This window comes from Ahaetulla prasina, chromosome 14, assembly GCF_028640845.1.
Source record: "Ahaetulla prasina isolate Xishuangbanna chromosome 14, ASM2864084v1, whole genome shotgun sequence".
NCBI classification, from domain to species: domain Eukaryota; kingdom Metazoa; phylum Chordata; class Lepidosauria; order Squamata; family Colubridae; genus Ahaetulla; species Ahaetulla prasina.
Window position 1 is genome coordinate 1,197,282 of NC_080552.1, and position 19,265 is coordinate 1,216,546.

Consider the following 19,265-nt stretch of genomic DNA (forward strand, 5'->3'; position numbering starts at 1 on the left):
CCAATTTTACAGGGGAGAAAACTCGAACAACCAAAGACCTATACACACACACACACACACACATACATACATATACATACTAGTCTATATCACTAAATATCCCCATCCCGTTGCAGCAGTTTATCTGTTTTTATTGCCATTGGCATTAGTAACTTAACAAATTTCAGCCATTTTGCTGTTTACAAAAAAAGAGGAGTCGTAAACTTACCCTCTTGGCTTTATCACTTCACCATAAAGCAGCTGAATGCTGTTACAATCTAATGGTTTTTAGTCACTTTTCAGAAACACGTGGAAAAGGCAACCCCACATGTCCCACTGATGAGGTAAGGTCACAAGTGAGGAAGGAAACTGCAGGATCCAGGGTGGGCTGAATTGATACTATATGTGGGTAGTATGAATCTTTGCATCAATCTTTATCAATCAGTTCAGATTAAAAGAATAAACCTGTGTCTCTGGTAATCTTTCAGTTATGCCGTATTCAGAAAAATTGAGTCTTTCTACACAGGAGGACCCATTCAGGTAATAGTCAACAGAAATTTTCTACTACTTGCATTTAATATGTATGACCATCATTTGCTGAAAAACCTACTATGCTCTCTGTTTTTGGCCTAGGTTACTCAAGCTGGGGATTATATGTTTTGTGCTTGTGGGAGCAAAGTCAACATAGTAGACATTGAAACAGGAGATATCATACACAGTATTGAACAGGTACTAAGACATACCCTCTCCTAAAAAGCACCTATCCAGTAAAGATGTATATGACATACGTACTAAAAATGCAGTTGAGCCTCCAAACCTTTCTTTTGTCATGAATTCAAAAGTTCGCTTTATGGGATTATCTTTTTTTTCAGCTTCACCATTCTGTTTGTAGTCTGGAAGTGACAGTACAGTATTGGAAGTCGTAATTTCTGAGAAAATATTACTATTACGCAGTTAGACAATTGAACTGTCCAGTTAAACAAATGTGACACTGGAATGGGATCATCAAAAGGGGGAAAGGAAAGTGGTGTTAAGGTATAATGGCTTAAGTAGATTATTGAATAACTAGAATAATTTATGCTACACAATTATCGAAAATATTTATACATTCTGATTGAAGAGATATTCACTGTAACACAAGCATAAATGTAAAACAAACCAATTAAGAATATAAATTATTAATTCTTGTCAATTATCAGTTAGTTTAGTAGACATAATACTTGAAAACACAGTTACTGTTTAATTAGAAGAATGATGCAAGTAAGTCACCTGATAGTTGTTCTTCCTCTCTTTGTTTCAGGATGATGAAACCGAGATTACGGTATTCGCCCTCAGTAATGATGATGAGGTAGATGATAGCCGGGCTGCTGGGGATTCTTCTAGCACTGGGGCAGGAAGCTGGTCCCGTAATACGAGTGAACGCACCGTGCAAGGCCAGCTTGCTTCCCAGGGGATCTTGTGACAGCCACACTGGAAGCATTTCACATTCCATATACCCCGACGACAGGGACGACAGGCTGGCTCTTCTTTCCTGATTTACACATCCTTCTTCCCATGTTTAAAAATATAAAATCAAGCTATTATTTAAAAATATGTTCAGACAAAAACTTTATACTGAGGAAAAAAATGAGAAGCATCTCATCAGTTGATATTTTGTACTGTATTACACATACACCTCTCATTACTTGAATTGCTTCAGCTGTTATCAAGAATGCATTTTTCATAGCATGAAGGGGTTGATTTTGTTTTTTTATTATTAACAAAGCTGAAATTCATTTCAAATTTCATTTGAGAGATGAAAATGTACCGTATTTTTCTTTCTATTTTTCTTCTGTTGCATTAGATCTTGGTAACAGGAAGCCAAGCGCTACTGCTGAAGCAATGGGATTGGCTAGGAAATAAGTGCACCCGGACATGGAAGGCTGTGCATACAGCTCCTGTGGCCAGCATGACCTTTGACCCTTCTTCCACTTTGTTAGCCACCGGTATGGCCTGAGGCTGAGCAGAGAGCTGCAACCAGAGAAAGCCTTTCTGGCAGGGAGGCTCAACTCCTGCTGAATGCTTGCTTTCTTTGCAGCTGCTCAGAGCTGGATTGACTTCTCTTCCTTGTTCCTCCAGGTGGCTGTGATAGCACCATCAAGATCTGGGACATTCCCCGGCAGTACTGCACACACAACCTGAAAGGCTCTTCTGGGGTTGTTCAGTAAGGATTCTCTCTTTGCAGTGGGGAAGTTTAGTCTGGGGAAATTGGGAATGCTTAATAAATGGATGGGAAATACTTTTTTTTCCTTTTTCCCCCCTCTGTGCCACCTGACTACTTGCAGTAAATGTCATGCCACTGGTGCACTGCTGTTTTGATTATTTTACAAATGCATTTGCAGATGCAAATTTTACAAACGCATTTACAGACACAGGTACCCTTGATGCCGTCTGCTGTCTTTCCTCCTGGGTGAGAATCATTTCAGGAGTGAATGTAAATCAATTCTGCGATGCAGGGTGATGCTGTCATTGCTCTGGGTGCTTTGTAGGGTTCTTCATGCAGAAAATCAGGTTTCTTCTAGGAACTTGGTGGGTATGTTGTGAGGAAAAGGAAGCTGAGAGGAAAGCAAAGACAATTCATCTTAGTTTCACGTCTTTCTTACTTCTAAGTGAAAATCTAGCTCCATCTACAGAGTAGCCCTCCTCCTGCTCTTCCCCAACCAGTCCCATGAGGTCAGCTTAAATACAAGATTGAAGGTCCTGAATGTGATGTACAGCTAAATCTCTGTTTTTTCTTTTATTTATTTGGTTGATATTCTGCCTTTAATATTTACAACTCAAGGTGATGTACTTAATTCTTCTTCCTCTCTCCCTCCTATTTTCCCCACAACATGTATGATGGGTTGGGTTGAGAGAATGACTGGCCCAAAGTCATCCATTCTGTTCCCAGCCCAAGGCGGAAATAGAACTCACAGTAACCCAGTTTCTAGTCTGGCACCTTAACTGCTAAGCCAACTGGCGCTTTTCCACATGAGAAGACCTTGTGCAGGTGACTAGGAGAAATAGTTGTGTTTCCTACCCTTGAAGAGAAAGAACTTTTCTGGTTTTCTCTTTGCCAGCCTCGTCAAGTTTCACCCGGACATCTCTCAGCCTCAGCTGTTCTCCTCCTCTATGGACAACAGCATCCGGCTTTGGGACCTGAAGTCTAGCCAATGTGTCAGCCAGCTGGACAACCACTACAGCTTAGTCACCTCACTTTCATTCTGCCCAGACAATGAGACCCTCATCAGGTGAGATTCCTGGAAGGCTGCCTTGCCCCCTTTCTTGGCTGCCTTTTGGCCTTTGTGCAGCCTTGCAGATGAATGTGCTTCTCATTTTTCCTGGATGATGGCCTCGTAACATTGCCTGTAGGCTGGTTGTTCCCATTTCACCGTCAGGGTCTGGGTGATATGCTGTGACACAAAATCAATTAAATGGTTTCACACAGGAAATGCTGTCATTGAGGACCGGAGGAGATGAAATGCAGCCTCCGCTAAAATTGAGCAAAAGCAAATGTACAGCAAATGGAATTAAAACAAAATAAAACTGCGTGCTTTTACAGGAATAGAACACATACAGGATTTCAATTCTGATTTATGCTTAGGCAGCAATATAAGATGTCTGATCAATCCTTCTGAGTCTCTTGTGTATTTCTACACTCTCAGTGAGACTTTCAAAACAGCATAGACACTAATCTGTTCTTATATTTATAACTGCATCCAGTTTCCTACTTGCAAATGTTTGGTAAGGATTTTGCAGCTGGTTTTGCACAACTCACAGATTAGATTGATTACTTATGGTTCAGCACTTGTGAAAAACCAGCTCTTATCTCAGAATTGTGTGTACCACCTTATTATGCAAACCATAATATGGTTTCTTGCTTAGAAGGCGTTATGTTCATTCAGCTGTGTTGAGTTTATAGTCTGTGTTTTGATTGCAGTTCTGGCCGTGATAAGATTTGCACCGTATGGGATCTGAAAGCCAAAAAGATCAAAAGCACCATCCCTGTCTATGAGGTAAAGTACCTTCTAGTTTTTGCCTGTGTCAATTACATTGAGCTTCCATAGAAACTCTCTGTCCCTCAGTCCCGAAAGAAAGACCCTTGGTCTCAATTGTATATTAATCTTTCAAAGGCTCTGCATCCAAAATGCTCTAGCTTTTTTTGCAAATCTCCTTTTTTGTCTACATTTCCAACTTTCACAAGGAGCAGCTGTCTGGAGTACCAGTGGACATCTTTTTTTTTTAAATTTACATTTATATCCCGCCCTTTTCCGAAGACTCAGGGCGGCTTACAGTGTATAAGGCAATAATCTCAGTCTCTCCTTTATCTAGAAAGACAGCACAGGCCAGAATTTGCCCACCGACTGCTAACCTCTGTTGCAATGCCGCTTTGGCTTCTTCAGGGACCCAGAAGCCGAACTGCTACATTTTAAATGAAGAAATCAATAAACTTGAGATTCCTGGCTTCATCCCTTCCAGAAGTCCTCTATCCCACTTTCTGCCCAGAAAGGTTGAGTGGAGGAGAGGTCTGGCATCCACTGGCAGCTCTTCTTTGTGGGACCATAGATTAGTAGCTGAGCTCTGATGGATAGACTCCTTCCTTCTCCTCAGTCCCACCCAAAGGGCCTTATTCAGTATCTAAATGGATTATTTCTTCCCAGTTTACATAGGGTTTCAGGTTCCCAGGCAAACTTTGACAATAGTAATGTGAGAGTCAACTTTTGTGAACTTCGGTGCATTCGGTTAGCAATTTATGTTCTCTGACACCTTTGCTGATCACTGTTCCTCAGACTGGCTTCTTCTTCCATCTTAGACCATTGAATCTGTAGTTTTATTACCACAAGAACTGGATTTATCAAATTTGGGTGTGACTAAATCCAGCACTCACTTTCTCACTGCCGGTAGCAAAGGTGAGTCAAGCTTTTATGATGGGCTCCTCAAGCAAATAGTGGGGGATGAGCCTTCTGTCTTCGCTGCCTGTGAAGAGACTAAAGCTGAGCTTTTGCATGGGGGTGGGGGGGGGGCTACGTGTTCCGTCGAAGGATGGCTGGATGAGGATGGGCAGCCATTGGTCTGAAGCACACCCCCAATGATCCATTTTTCAGGATAGGGGAATATGCACTTTCTGGCAATGTTTTGTTATTTGGAGGGGGTGCAAGAAGTGAAGGGTTTTGGGAGAGGCTTTAAGAGGTTCAAGGGAGCCATTCCATCTCTCACAAATTCTGACATCCAAGAAAAAGAGAGGACTTTTAAGGGACAAAATGGGACTCTTAAACTCAGAATTATAAGACCTTTAATGTCTCCAAAGCCAGCCTCCTGCAGGTCTCCTTAATAGTCATTTTGGGTTTGTTTAAATGCACACCATTCTTCGGGGGTAGGAGGGTTTCTGGGTTTCCAATTTTGCCAGCTCTAGGAGTTACTGGATGACAGGCGATTTGTGTGCTGTACTTTAGGAGTCCTCCGAGTGTGGGACGCGTCCACAGCTACCTGCGTGCATAGCCAGTCCTCTCCTCACCTGCCAGCAGAGTCTAAAGTGGACATGATTGGACAGCACAGCCTCATGCATTGCAGCCTGGTGCCAATCAAAAGTGAATTGGTGTCTGTGAACGTTGACCGCAATATCTGCTTGTATGATGCACAGACGCTTGAGCTCAAGAAACAGGTATCCAGTTTTATTTATTTATTTTATTTATTTATTTTTCGTATTTTTATACCACCCTATCTCCCTAGGGACTCAGGGCGGTTCACAGCCAGATAAAATATACATATAAATACAAAATAAAATATCCATTAAAAAACTTATTACATACGGCCGAATAATTAAAAATAGCAATACAAATAATAAAACCCCATTAAAACCAAATTCAAAATTTAAAAGTCTAGTCCAGTCCTGCGCAGATAAATAGATGTGTCTTAAGCTCACGGCGAAAGGTTCGAAGGTCAGGAAGTTGGCGGAGTCCTGGGGGAAGTTCGTTCCAGAGGGTGGGAGCCCCCACAGAGAAGGCCCTTCCCCTGGGTGTCGCCAGCCGGCACTGCCTGGCCGACGGCACCCTGAGGAGTCCCTCTCTGTGAGAGCGCACGGGTCGGTGAGAGGTATTCGGTAGCAGCAGACGGTCCCGTAAGTAACCCGGCCCTATGCCATGGAGCACTTTGAAGATAGTTACCAGAACCTTGAAGCGCACCCAGAAGGCCACAGGTAGCCAGTGCAGTCTGCGCAGGAGAGGTGTCACATGGGAGCCACGAGGGGCTCCCTCTATCACCCGCGCAGCCGCATTCTGAACTAACTGGAGCCTCCGGGTGCTCCTCAAGGGGAGCCCCATGTAGAGAGCATTGCAGTAATCCAGACGAGACGTCACGAGAGCGTGAGTGACCGTGCATAGGGCATCCCGGTCTAGAAAGGGGCACAACTGGCGAACCAGGTGAACCTGGTAAAAAACTCTCCTGGAGACGACCGTCAAATGATCTTTAAAGGACAGCCGTCCATCCAGGAGGATGCCCAAGTTGCGCACCCTCTCCATTGGGGCCAATGACTCGCCCCCAACAGTCAGCCACGGCTGCAGTTTTATCACTTTCCAAGGAAGCAAAGCTGCAGATAGCATAGTGGAGGGGAAAGGCACGCAGCTACCTATTGGCCTTTAGAAGAAGTATTTTTATGTGGGCCACTATGTTATCGCCAAAAGATTTTATGAACCTTCTGTGAATGGGATGTGTCATCTGCAGATGCTATGATGTTCAAGACCCCCATCTCCCAGATTGCACACATAAGACCCCAAAGCCTTCAGTATTTTTTTAAAAATTAAAAAAGTAAACCTTTCCCACAGTCATCAATTCTTGCAAGGAATTGTATTTGATTATGAGCAGTGATGAAATTTGAAGATTTCAAATTGAATTAAACATTTCTGTTATGCCTGTGTCTTACAAGTTTTGCTGAGTTCACAGAATTTCATCCCTTCCATCCATCCATCCATCCATCCATCCCTGTGATCCTTGCTGTACTCTGGCAGTGCCGTAGACTGGCAGCCGTTTAGTCTGGCACCAAGCTGATTAACAGGATTCCCACTGATTTCAGCAGTCCTAAGCTTGGCCAACCTGCCTAGGCTAGAACAGAGCTTTCGTATCCTCTTCCAAAGTGGACGAGACTTTCTCCTCTGGTTTCTTTTCTTCCTACATTCAGCTTTCTTGCAGTTGACAGATTCTTTGGTTCTTATTTAGTTACTTGTTTATTAAATTTATTTGCTACTAATGTATCTAATAAGGTGACACTCTGGTTCCTACATTTCTCCCTTAGTTTTCAGGTTATAATGGAGAAGTGTTGGATGTCCGATTCCTGGGTCCAAAGGACTCACACATCGTTGTGGCGACTAATAGTCCCCAGCTGAAAGTATTTGAGTTGTCATCTTCAAATTGCCAGATTCTGCCAGGCCATTCAGGTGAGTGACGGGAAACACTGGCAGTTTCCATCTTTGACCTTTACAGTGTTATGAGTATGCAAGTCTATTTTTTGGCAGATGGAGAAAGAAATCAGCTTAACTCCCCTGGGACCCACAAGGGTAGGTAGACATAAGTGGGGAGAGACGGTCCTTTAGATAACCTGGTCTCATGCCATGGAGGGTACCAGATATCCAGACCCCTTGCAATTTGCATACCAAGCAAATAGATCAACAGATGATGCTGTTAATATGGCTCTGCACTACATCTTGAATCTCCTACGCAAGGGTCCTCTTTGTAGACTTTAGCTCAGTATTCAATACCATCATTCCAGACACTCTTCTAACTAAGCTAAACCAGCTACAGGTAACTGAACACACTTGTAAGTGGATCACAAGCTTCCTAACAAACAGGAAGCAGCAGGTGAAGCAGAATCATATCAGATACCTGTATAGGTACCCCCAAGGCTGTGGGCTCTCTCTACTTCTTTCTGTATACCAATGACTGCATCTCTAACGATCCATCTGTTAAACTACTGAAATTCACAGATGACACAACAGTGATCGGTCTCATTCAAGACAATGATGAATCTGCATACAGACAGGAGGTTGAACAATTAGCCTTGTGGTGTGACCAGAACAATCTGGAACTAAACACACTCAAAACCGTAGAAATGGTGGTAGACTTTAGGCGAAACCCTTCCATACTTCCACCTCTCACAATACTAGACAACAGAGTATCAACAGTAGAGACCTTCAAATTTCTAGGTTCTACCATATTGCAAGATCTAAAATGGACAGCTAACATCAAAAACGTCATCAAAAAAGCACAACAAAGAATGTTCTTTCTGCACTAACGCAAAAAGCTCAAACTGCCCAAGGAGCTGCTGATACAGTTCTACAGAGGAATTATTGAGTCTGTCATCTACACCTCTATAATCGTCTGGTTCAGTTCTGCAACCCAACAAGACAGATACAGACTTCAGAGGATAATTAGAACTGCAGAAAAAACAATTGCTACCAACCTGCCTTCCATTGAAGACCTGTATACTGCATGAGTCAAAAAGAGGGCTGTGAAAATATTTACAGACCCCTCACATCCTGGACATAAACTGTTTCAACTTTTACCCTCAAAACAACGCTATAGAGCACTGCACACCAGAACAACTAGACACAAGAACAGTTTTTCCCCGAAGGCCATCACTCTGCTAAACAAATAATTCCCTCAACACTGTCAAACTATTATTAAATCTGCACTACTATTAATCTTCTCATCATTCCCATCACCCATCTCCTTCCACTTACGACTGTATGACTGTAACTTTGTTGCTTGTTGCTTACAATTTATTTATTTTATTCAAAAAGTTTTACAAAAAATTCCCCCCCCACTTTTCCCCCAGCCCCTCTCCCCTCTCCCTTCACAAATTTGCTTGTTGCTTACAATTTATTGATTTATTGCTTATTTGTTCTCTATGACTATCATTAAGTGTTGTGTCATATGATTCTTGGTGAAGGTATTTTTTCTTTTATGTACACTGAGAGCTTATGCACCAAAGATAAATTCCTTGTGTGTCCAATCACACTTGGCCAATAAAAAATTCTATTCTATTCTATTCTATTCTATTCTATTCTATTCTATTCTATTCTATTCTATTCTATTCTATTCTATTCTATATCAATATGAAATGATTGCTCAAAAGCGGTGTCTTCTCCTGTTATTCATGTGATTTAATCATCCTCTGCAACTTTCTTGCAGATATTGTTCTTGCCTTGGACGTCTTCCGAAAAGGGAAGTTATTTGCTAGCTGTTCAAAGGTATCAAGCATTTTAATTTTTAATTCATTTCAGAAGTAACAGGAATATTTTTATTTATTTATTTATATTTATTTATAATTTAATTTTTATACCGCCCTTCTCCTGAAGGACTCATGGCGGTGTACAGCCATCTTAAAATACAACGAATAAATAACAAATTTAAAAAGAATTTAAAAACAAATATTTAACAAGGCAATCAACTAAAATGGTCTTAGACCGACTTAAAACCCCTTAAAATTACAATTAAAATACGCTTAAAATACACTTAGGCTAGTCCCACCCGATGAAATAATAAAGTCTTCAATTCCCGCTTGAAGGTCCGGAGGTCGGGAAGTTGGCGTAAACCCGGAGGCAACTCATTCCAAAGGGCGGGTGCTGCCACAGAGAAGGCTCTCCCCCTGGGGGGCCGCCAACCAACATTGTTTGGTCGACAGCACCCTGAGAAGGCCCACTCTGTGGGAGCACACAGGTCGTTGGGAGGCTATAGGTGGCAGAAGGCGGTCTTGTAAATATCCCGGTCCTAAGCCATGGAGCGCTTTAAAGGTGGTCACTAACACCTTGAAGTGCACCTGGAAGGCTACCGGCAGCCAGTGCAGGCCGCGCAGGATAGGTGTTATATGAGAGCAACGCGGTGCTTCCTCTATCACCCGCGTAGAGTTTGAACTAGGAACTTCATGCATAGTAGCTGTTGGGATGTAAGCAAATTTAGGAACTGGAAGACATTTCACGTCTTGTTAAGCTGGAAGTTGTCAAACTATTCTTCATGACCTTTTGGGAAACCATGAACAAAATTCGGAGAGTTGCAGGGTTTCCTATTCAAAACTTGTTGGAAAACCCATCTTGTGTGTCCTTCCCCTTTTGGAAGGAGAGCAGACTCAGCAATGGGTGGGTCCCCAGGACAGCACTTTTGGGGGATGGTATTGCTCTATAGTTGCCATGTGGGTCAGTTTCCCCTTCCCTCCTCTGCAACTACGGCTTGGCAATCGTTCAGAGTTGTAGCGGAACCCATAGCCGTTTACGGCCTGGTTTCAAAGTTCAATGCCCCCCTCCCCACACGGTCATGTGATTGCTGTTTGGGCACTTGGCCTGCATTTATGGCTGTTTACAGCATCCCAGAGTCCCATGACTGGTTTTCAGGATGTCTGGCTGAAAATCAGTATTTATGTCCTGTTTCCAGTAAAAAAAAGTGCCCCTTGGATATCATAGGTTTTTTTAATAACTGCCACTCTGGCTGAACAGCTGCATCATTTGGCTAACAACCACCACCGAAAAGGTTTCCTCATAAAATGGAGGCCAAGCATGTGAGGACCAGCTTAACAACTGCCATGACCACGATTCTGGGCTCAGTGATGGTCACAGACTGAGGGCCACCTGCAAGCATATTTCAGACGTGCCTTCTGCACTAATATTGAATTACAGGCACTTAATTAATTAATGTTAATATATATTGCTAGTCCATGTGTGAGATGCCATGCACTAAATAAAGACATGGGACTTCATCTTGTCTTGTAGAGTAACTCGGGGATTGAGGAATATATAATGGCATATGTAAATAAACTATTTCCTGTTTGCCGTAGATTTAGATTAAGGGCAACATGCATACAGAGATAACTCAGGCAGTCAAGTTGTTTGCCAAACTTTGCTACCCTCCACCTGAGTATTTGAATGTCCTGCTGCTCGGAGAGACTTCTGCTCTCTACTGCCCAAACTGGTCCTGCAGGAAATAAATCCCTTCATTTTTTTTGAGGGGCTCCCTATGCCTATGGATTTGTTAGTTTACCTAGGACTTACTGATTTATGGGAGATTATAAGTACAAAAGTTTCTCTTGGTGGTGAACAGTAATATAAACAGATCAGAGAGCAAAGGAAAATGTTGATATGTGAAACAAATGAAAATCAAAAGGCTGATATTAATGATCTGTGTAAAAGGAAGGTAACCCCTGAGCCATGTTTAAAAACCTAACTCTGGTAGAGGCAGGCTGGAGGAAGATAGGTATTTTGAGACTTCCCTCTCATTTCAGCAAGGCCCTGCTGTTCAGGGGAGCAATTTTTACAAGTGCTTAGTGCCCCAAAGGCAGACAGGTTGGGAATTAAGGCAGCAGAGTAGCCAACTGCTTTTTATGGTTTGGTGGGGAAAGGGAGAAGTTTCTTTGCAGGATACAGAGCCAAAGAGGCGGATGAGGTAGAGAAGCCAGCTAAAAAGAGCTGTGGATTGGGGCCTAAAGCTTGAGGTCACCGAGGATGAGGTGATGTGGTGGCAACAGTGGCATTCATCGTAATAAACGATGATCACATGGGAGTAACAACAGTGCCAACATCCCAAAAGGGACTTAGCTTAGTACTTCCATTGTAATGGCTGATGAAGGTATATAAGTTATGTTTTTTGTGTTGTACTGTTACAACACTCATTTTGCCACTCCTCCCTCCCTCCCTCGCAAACACTACTGAGATGTTGGTGTGGGCTGTGGACATCAGAGTACTTTGGAGACTTGTTTCTGTGTTACCAACCTGTAAGCAACTTCTTCCATAACCTGTTAGGATCTCAGTGTGATCTTTTCAAGCCTTTTCTGACATTCAGAACAAAACAAAAGATCTCTTCTGCTTTCAGGATAAGACCTTCCGGATTTGGCAAATGACAGAAGATGGCCAGGTGTCATGTGTGGCTCAAGGGTTGGGCCACACCCATCAAGTGGGTGCCCTTGCCTGCTCCAAGTAAGAGAAGTCTTCCCTCCCTCTCATCTGCTTTTGAAGACAGTCCCTTGTGCACGATGGCTGGGATACCTGGTAGCCTTTCCTTTCCTCAGGATGGGGCGAGGGCACAGGTCACGTGGCTGGTGGCCATACTTTATTAATTCAAGGAAGCTGCTTCACACTGTGGTGAGGGTTGGGACACAACTATTCATCCATGCATATGATCCCAAACTCTCAGGTGTACAGTACCCTGGAAATGCCAGGAAAATGATAGTAGCTTCTCCTTTGGCACCTTCTATATTTGCACCCCCAGATTCTTAAACAGAGTCTTCCACTAGAATAGGGCCTAACAGATTTGGCTCTTTCATCCAGGCATTTGGGAGAAGACAAATACTTGGCATGGCTAGTCTAGTGAAGAGAAGGACCAGGGGAGACATGATAACAGTGTTCCAATATTTGAGGGGCTGCCACAGATAGGAGGGGGTCAAGCTATTTTCCAAAGCACCCGAAGACCAGATAAGGAATCATGGATGGAAACTGAACTGAACAAGGAGCGATTCAACCTGGAAATAAGGAGGAATTTTCTGACAGAACTATCAACCAATGAAACAGTTTGCCTTTGGAGGTTGTGGGAGACTGGACTGCCATTTGTCAGAAATGGTGTAGGGTCTCCTGCTTGAGCAGGGGGTTGGACTAGAAGACCTACAAGGTCCCTTCCAACTCTGTTAATCTGTTAAATAAATTCAGGGAGGACTTGGGTTTTTGTACTGTGCATTATCTCCAGGAGTGACATAGCATGCCCTTTAGTACCAGTTGTTGGGGGGCAAGTGTTGGAGGTGATGATCCCCACCCACTTTTGCGGAGCCCAGAAGAACTTCTCTGGCCCCATTGGGGGCAAAACAAATGCATTATGGAAGCCCTCCTCTTTGTCACTCCTTTTCAACTGCTGCACTGCAAGTGAACCAGCTGCTTCTCTGAGCTGGCTTCAGGCCCACGAAAGCAGCCGTTGAAAGCTATGAGATTCTTGGCAGAAAGCAGGTGCACCAGGTGCAAGTAACTCCTCAAGGTGTGTGTTGTGCACCTGAAATCTTATGGGCATATATCACAAGACATATTGTGATAGGCCTTTTTTGAAGACAGAAATAGATAGATCAAGTTTCTTCATTTTGAGCTGACGCCAGGACAAAAATAATGCATGAGGCTGGAACATTTTTGAAATTCTTTGTGCGGCTTCCTTTTGAAGTCTAAAATGTGTCACTTTATAAAAGCAGTCCCTGTTTTGACAGGTCATGGGAAGGAAATTTCAATTACCAATACAAAGCAATGTTTCCAAAGCTATTTTTAAAAAATCTGGACAGAATTTCTTGTCAGTGACGACCCGTGCGCTCTCACAGAGAGGGACTCCTCAGGGTGCCGTCCGCCAAGCAATGTCGGCTGGCGGCCCCCAGGGGAAGGGCCTTCTCTGTGGGGGCTCCCACCCTCTGGAATGAACTTCCCCAGGACTCCGTCAACTTCCTGACCTTCGGACTTTTCGCCACGAGTTGAAGACATACTTATTTATTTGCGCAGGACTGGCATAGAATTTTTAATAGTTTTATTATTAGGATTCTAATTTTATTTAATGTGTTTTATTGTTTTAAACGGATTTTAATTTGGCCCTATATTTAATAAGTTTTTTAATTATTGTTTTATTGTGCACTATTTATTGTTTTATTTGGCTGTGAACCGCCCTGAGTCCTTCGGGAGAAGGGCGGTATAAAAATTTAATAAATAAATAAATAAAAATAAATAAATGTTGCACCAAAGGGTGTATTTATTTGGTCAGGGTTCCAGCCAGGCACGTTAATTCATGTCAAGTCAGGAAACAAACACCACACAGAACCAGTGGTTGTGTGTGCGTGTTCACGCTTGTTATTTGGAAAGCGCTCATCTCACTCAGAGTGACTCTGGGCAGTGTGCATTTAAACAAAAAAAAACCTATATAAATGATATATCCCATCGAGGGGCACTTAAAGTCAGCCTGGGGAGGGAGGGAGGGAGGGCTTTCCAGGCTCCAGTCAACCCAGCCACTCTGAGCCCCAAACAAGTGGGCAGAGCCGGCTCTTCCGACCCTTCCCGAAGGCCTCACTTCTGGGGCCAGAGGCCATTTTTCCTGGACTCTGCTGGTCGATTCCTGTAGTAGAGTAAGAGAATCTTCAACGCCTGATATACTTTCCTTCCGTCCCTTGTACTAAAAGAGGCTCACGGTCAGGCTATCTTGAGGGGTTTTTTCTCAGCCTCTTCTTCAGGTGTGAATTAGGGTTTATTTAATCGGTTTTGCATTTTCTCTTCACAGTCATCATCCCCAGACTCTTTAATCCTCTGTGATGACTGTAGTTTAGCCTACAGTATTTTTTTTCTAAAGCTTTTCACCTACAGTACAGGTAGTCCTTGACTTAAACCACAATTGAGCCCAAAATGTCTGTTACTAAGCAAGGCAGTTGTTAAGTGAGCTTTGCCCCATTTTAGGACATTTTCTGCCACAGTTGTTTAGTGAATCATGTGGTCATTAAGCAAATCTGGTTTCCACCATTGACTTGGCTTGTGGGAAGCTGGCTAGGAAGGTTACAGGTGGTGATCACATGACCCTGAGGTCATAAACAATGCCAGTTGCAGGGACCGTTTGATCACATGGCCCTGAGGTTGAAAACACTCAGATCACTTTCCAGTGCCGTCATAACTTTGAACGGTTACTAAATAAATGGTTGTAATTTGAGGACTGCCTGTAAAAACTTGTTTCTACTGGATGTATCTCTCTCCTCTTGGAACGACCCCTTGTAGACGAGGGCTCGGTTGTGGCCATATTGAAAACATGAGTGTGATAGAGGCACGCTCTCAACTTTGCTGTCACAAAACAGCTACCATAAGGGGGCATGGCCAGTCACTTGGCAGCCATTGACTAAAAGACAAATCAAACGTATCAGTAAAAGTCTCCATTGCTCCAAGGAGTCCTTTGTGGGGCCTAAATTTCTGTAAATACTAGTAACTATTTACTGTGATTGGAGCATACCAGTCTCCTAGATAAGTTGCCAGGTGTATGTTAAAAGGTTAAAAAAGGGCCAGGTAAAGGAAGAGCAGAAGGGGGCAGTAATGAGCAACCTTCCATATATGACATTTCTTTGATTATTGGAATAAACAAGGTAGAGTATAAATTGGACTATAAAATAAAATAGCAGCTATTTTGTGAGAATGCTTAGAGTGTGCTCCCTAAATTCCAGTCACTGTGGCCCTCAACAGCTTCCCTGCCCTGGAGTCTCACTTCAGTGTAGCACATTGATCCCGTGAGCCTCTAAAGCAGCGTTTTTCAACCTTGGCAATTTGAAGATGTATGGACTTCAACTCCCAGAATTCTCCACCCAGCAAATTGTCCAGAAAGCTGGCTACAGAATTCTGAGAGTTGGGAATCCACACATCTTCAAGTTGCTAAGGTTGAGAAACACTACTCTAGAGATTATTCCCAGCAGCTCCAACCAAATGGTTAAATGGTTGAATAAGAGTTACTAGTTACTCTTCTACGCATGCGCAAGATGGCGGCTTACTGAAACGCCGGATCATCGGCTGATGGATCCCTGGCTGATGGCGATGGTTTGCGGTCGCCTATGCCGCTGGCTCCCCTCGGCCCGGTGAATAGTACATCTCAGCAATCGCGGGTGAGGTCTTTGGACCTCTTTGAACCCGCGGTTGCTGCGCTGAAACGGAGGAACGGAGGCAGGCGGATGAAGATGGCGGCCCTGCGGAGGTGCGTGGGCGGCTGGCCGACCCTCAGCTGTTCTCAGCTGTTTGGCGGTGAGCGGCATGGGTTTCTAGCGCCGCTACCGCTTCCATCAGGCGACACCCACCCTGGACTAAGCCGCATGGACTCGGCTCTCCCGGTCTTGTTGTCATCTCCTGTTGGTTACAGGGTGGCGGTGGGAGGCGCGGCCATGTGGAGGTGTGGGGGCGGCGGATGCCAGCCCGCGACGCCCGGGTTGTGTGGCTCAGCATTTTGGCCCTCGCTTCTTTAAAACGTCTTTTCCATCGGCGGTGGAGGCTTGGCGGACTGGTGAAGGCGGCCTTGTGGAGATGGGGGGGAGGGGGCTGCATGTTTTTCAGCTGAGATGGCGCTTATTCAGCTGCGCCTTGTTTGCACCCCTGGACTCCGCCTCCTTGGGCTTCTGGTTTCCAGCTTGTTAGATCATCTCTCCCACTGTGGATGGGGGCAAGTGATGGACATGATGACCATGTTGAGGCGTGGGGCAGGAAGGTGTATTCTTCAGCTGATACTGTGGCTACCCTCTACCCCACCCCGGACCTCCTTCCTGGACTGCTGGAACATCTCTCCCATGAGCGGCATACTCGGTCCAGCGGAACATCTACCTGGTGGATGGGCTGAGGCAGTTTCGATCTTTGTCTGCTAATCCATCAGGATATAAATGGACTTTACATCTTTTAGGACGGACTGCCTGTCTCTTTTTCCATCTCTTTTTCCATCCGTTACGGACTCCAGAATGACATCCCAGTATAACATCTCGGCTGCCAAATGGGACATAGTCAGCTGATGGTTGATTCTATCGTTATTCGCAACAGGAACTCTTGCGCCTGCAGTGCCCCCGCCTCGCAGGAATGGCCCACCACACTATCGAGGCGGCCTCTATGTGGTCTTGGGACCCACAGAGGTGGCATGCTAAAAGAAGGGTTTATGGGGTTTTTAGAAAGGGAATTTTTAAGGGTGGGAGGGTAAGGCGGGTAATGGGGTAACCCGTCGGGTGAGGGGCCAGTTCCTGCACATGCTCATGGCGGTTTTTCTTTATTAGGTCCAGAGGTTATGGGGAGAGTGTGTTCCTATCTGTGAGGGTGGTTCTATTGACACGGTAAGTGGGAGAGGCAGATATGGCGGGCGAGGGTCATATCATGTTGCGGGAGCGCGCGCTCGATGTTTGAAAGCGATCACGCGCTCCGACCCCTTGGACTTCACCCGTTTCCCGGATGGTCAGGATCCTCAGAGCTTGGGCCTCCGGCTGATGTTGTGCAATGCTCGGTCCGTGGTGAATAAAGCCCCCCTCGTTTGTGACCTTATACAGGGGGGTTCCGCGGACCTTATGGGCATTACGGAGACCTGGTTGGGCACTGAAGGGGGCGTGCCCCTGGTTGAGTTGTGCCCGCCGGGTTTCCGTGCATTCCATCAGCCGAGGGCCCAGGGTAGGGGTGGGGGGGTGGCGGTTGTGATTAGAGAGTCTAGAGCCGAGGGAGACCACTGTACCTCAGATTGCCGGGTGCGAATCCCTCTTTGTGAGATGGGGTCATAGGTGTCAGATGGGTATGCTGATCACGTACCTGGCTCCTTGCTGCGTGACAGCTGCCCTGCCCGAGCTCCTGGAGGTGCTGGCCGGGGTGGCAGTTGAGACCCCCAGACTTTTAGTCATGGGGGACTTTAACTTGCCATCGTCCGGCTCGTCATCGACGGCAGCTCGGGAGTTCATGGCTTCCATGACGGCCTTGGACATGACCCAAGTAGTTGATGGCCCTACTCACATTGGGGTGGCACCCTGGACCTGATTTTCTCTCTGGTCAGTGGTTGAGAGATCTGGACTTAAAGGAATTAGTCATTGAACCTTTGTCATGGTCAGATCACTCTCTTCTTCGCCTGGACTTTCTGACCGCCATCCACCACCGCGGGAGGCGGAGCCGATCGTTGGTTCCGTCCCAGGCGCCTGATGGACCGGATGGGTTCCGGACGGAGCTTGGGCCATTTCCTGAGGTCTGGCTCACGGCTCGACTGAGGAACTTGTTGCGGCCTGGGAACAGGCGCGGCGAAACCTTGGACCGTGTCGTGCCTTTGCGGCCTCTGACCCGGCGCGGGTCCCAACCGGCTCCTTGGTTCTCCGAGGAGCTGAGAGGATGAAGCGCCGGAGAAGGCGCCTGGAGAGTCTTTGGAGGTCTGGCCGTTCGGAAGCTGATCGGACACTAGTGAAGTCCTATACTAGGACTTACCTAGTGGCATTGAGAAGCGGCGTAGCTCGCCTCCTCCCTCATTGCATCGGCAGATAACCGCCCAGCCGCCCTGTTTGGTGACTCGCTCCCTCTTACACCAGGGGAGCGGGATGACCCGTTGCAGGGGCGTGCTGAGAGTTTAACGGTTATCTATACGATAAAATCGTTCAACCGGGATGGTCTGGACCAAGATTGCAGTGATACGGGCGAGATGCGTGAGGCGGTCTTGGTGACATTGTGTGGGATGAGTTTGACCCTGTGGCTCCGAGGACATGGACAGGTTGTTGGGTAGGTTGAATGCCACCACGTGTTTACTGGACCCGTGCCCCTCTTGGCTGGTGCTGGCCACTCGAGAGGTGACACGAGGCTGGCTCCAGGCGATTACGACCGCTTCTTTGGTGGAGGTGTCTTCCGGCCGCCTTGAAAGAGGCGGTGGTGAGGCCCTCCTTAAGAAGCCGCCCTGACCCGCTGTTTTAGGTAATTATCGTCCGGTCTCAACCTTCGCTTCACGGCGAAGGTTGTAGAAATATGGTGGCATATCAATTTCCCTTGCACCTGGATGAAACTGTCTATCTAGACCCGTTCCAGTCCGGTTTCGGCCCGGTTACAGCACGGAGACGGCTTTGGTCGCGTTGGTGGATGATCTCTGGAGGGCCAGGGACAGGGTTGCTCCTCTGCCCTGGTCCTATTAGACCTCTCAGCGGCTTTCGATACCATCGACCATGGTATCCTGCTGCGCGGTTGGAGGGATTGGGAGTGGGAGGCACCGTTTATCGGTGGTTCTCCTCCTATCTCTCCGACGATGCAGTCGATGTTGACGGGGGCAGAGGTCGGCCCGGGCGCCTCACTTGTGGGGTGCCGCGGGGTCGATCCTCTCGCCTTCTGTTCTTTATCTACATGAAGCCGCTGGGTGAGATCATCAGTGGTTTCGGTGTGAAGTACCAGCTGTATGCGGATGACACCCAGCTGTACTTTTCTACACGGACCACCCCAACGGTTATCAAGTGCTGTCCGGTGCCTGGAGGCCGACGGGTCTGGATGGGGAGAAATAGGCTCAAGCTCAATCCCTCCAAGACAGAGTGGCTGTGGATGCGGCATCCCGATACAGTCAGCTAAATCCGCGGCTGACCATCGGTGGCGAGTCATTGGCCCCGATGGAAAGGGTCCGCAACTTAGGCGCCCTCCTGGATGAGCGGCTGTCTCTAGAAGACCATTTGGCCGTCTCCAGGAGAGCGTTCTACCAGGTTCGCCTGATGCGCCAGTTGCGCCTTTCTGGACGGGATGCCCTATGCACGGTCACTCACGCACTCGTGACGTCTCGCCTGG

The 19,265-nt window shown here is 46.0% G+C and overlaps 1 protein-coding gene across 1 annotated transcript in view; it reads left to right on the forward strand.

The window, feature by feature from the left end:
• The first annotated feature begins 303 nt into the window (after positions 1-303).
• Positions 304-19,265, forward strand: part of TBL3 (transducin beta like 3) — a 38,793-nt gene continuing 19,831 nt past the window's right edge. The window contains exons 1-13 of the mRNA XM_058157411.1: positions 304-323; positions 468-519; positions 613-708; positions 1,280-1,327; positions 1,823-1,964; positions 2,098-2,182; positions 3,078-3,248; positions 3,938-4,013; positions 4,811-4,907; positions 5,451-5,659; positions 7,286-7,427; positions 9,181-9,239; positions 11,848-11,951. Coding sequence (XP_058013394.1) covers positions 319-323; positions 468-519; positions 613-708; positions 1,280-1,327; positions 1,823-1,964; positions 2,098-2,182; positions 3,078-3,248; positions 3,938-4,013; positions 4,811-4,907; positions 5,451-5,659; positions 7,286-7,427; positions 9,181-9,239; positions 11,848-11,951 — 1,286 coding nt within the window. The 5' untranslated portion in view covers positions 304-318. The remainder of the gene's footprint in view (positions 324-467; positions 520-612; positions 709-1,279; positions 1,328-1,822; positions 1,965-2,097; positions 2,183-3,077; positions 3,249-3,937; positions 4,014-4,810; positions 4,908-5,450; positions 5,660-7,285; positions 7,428-9,180; positions 9,240-11,847; positions 11,952-19,265) is intronic.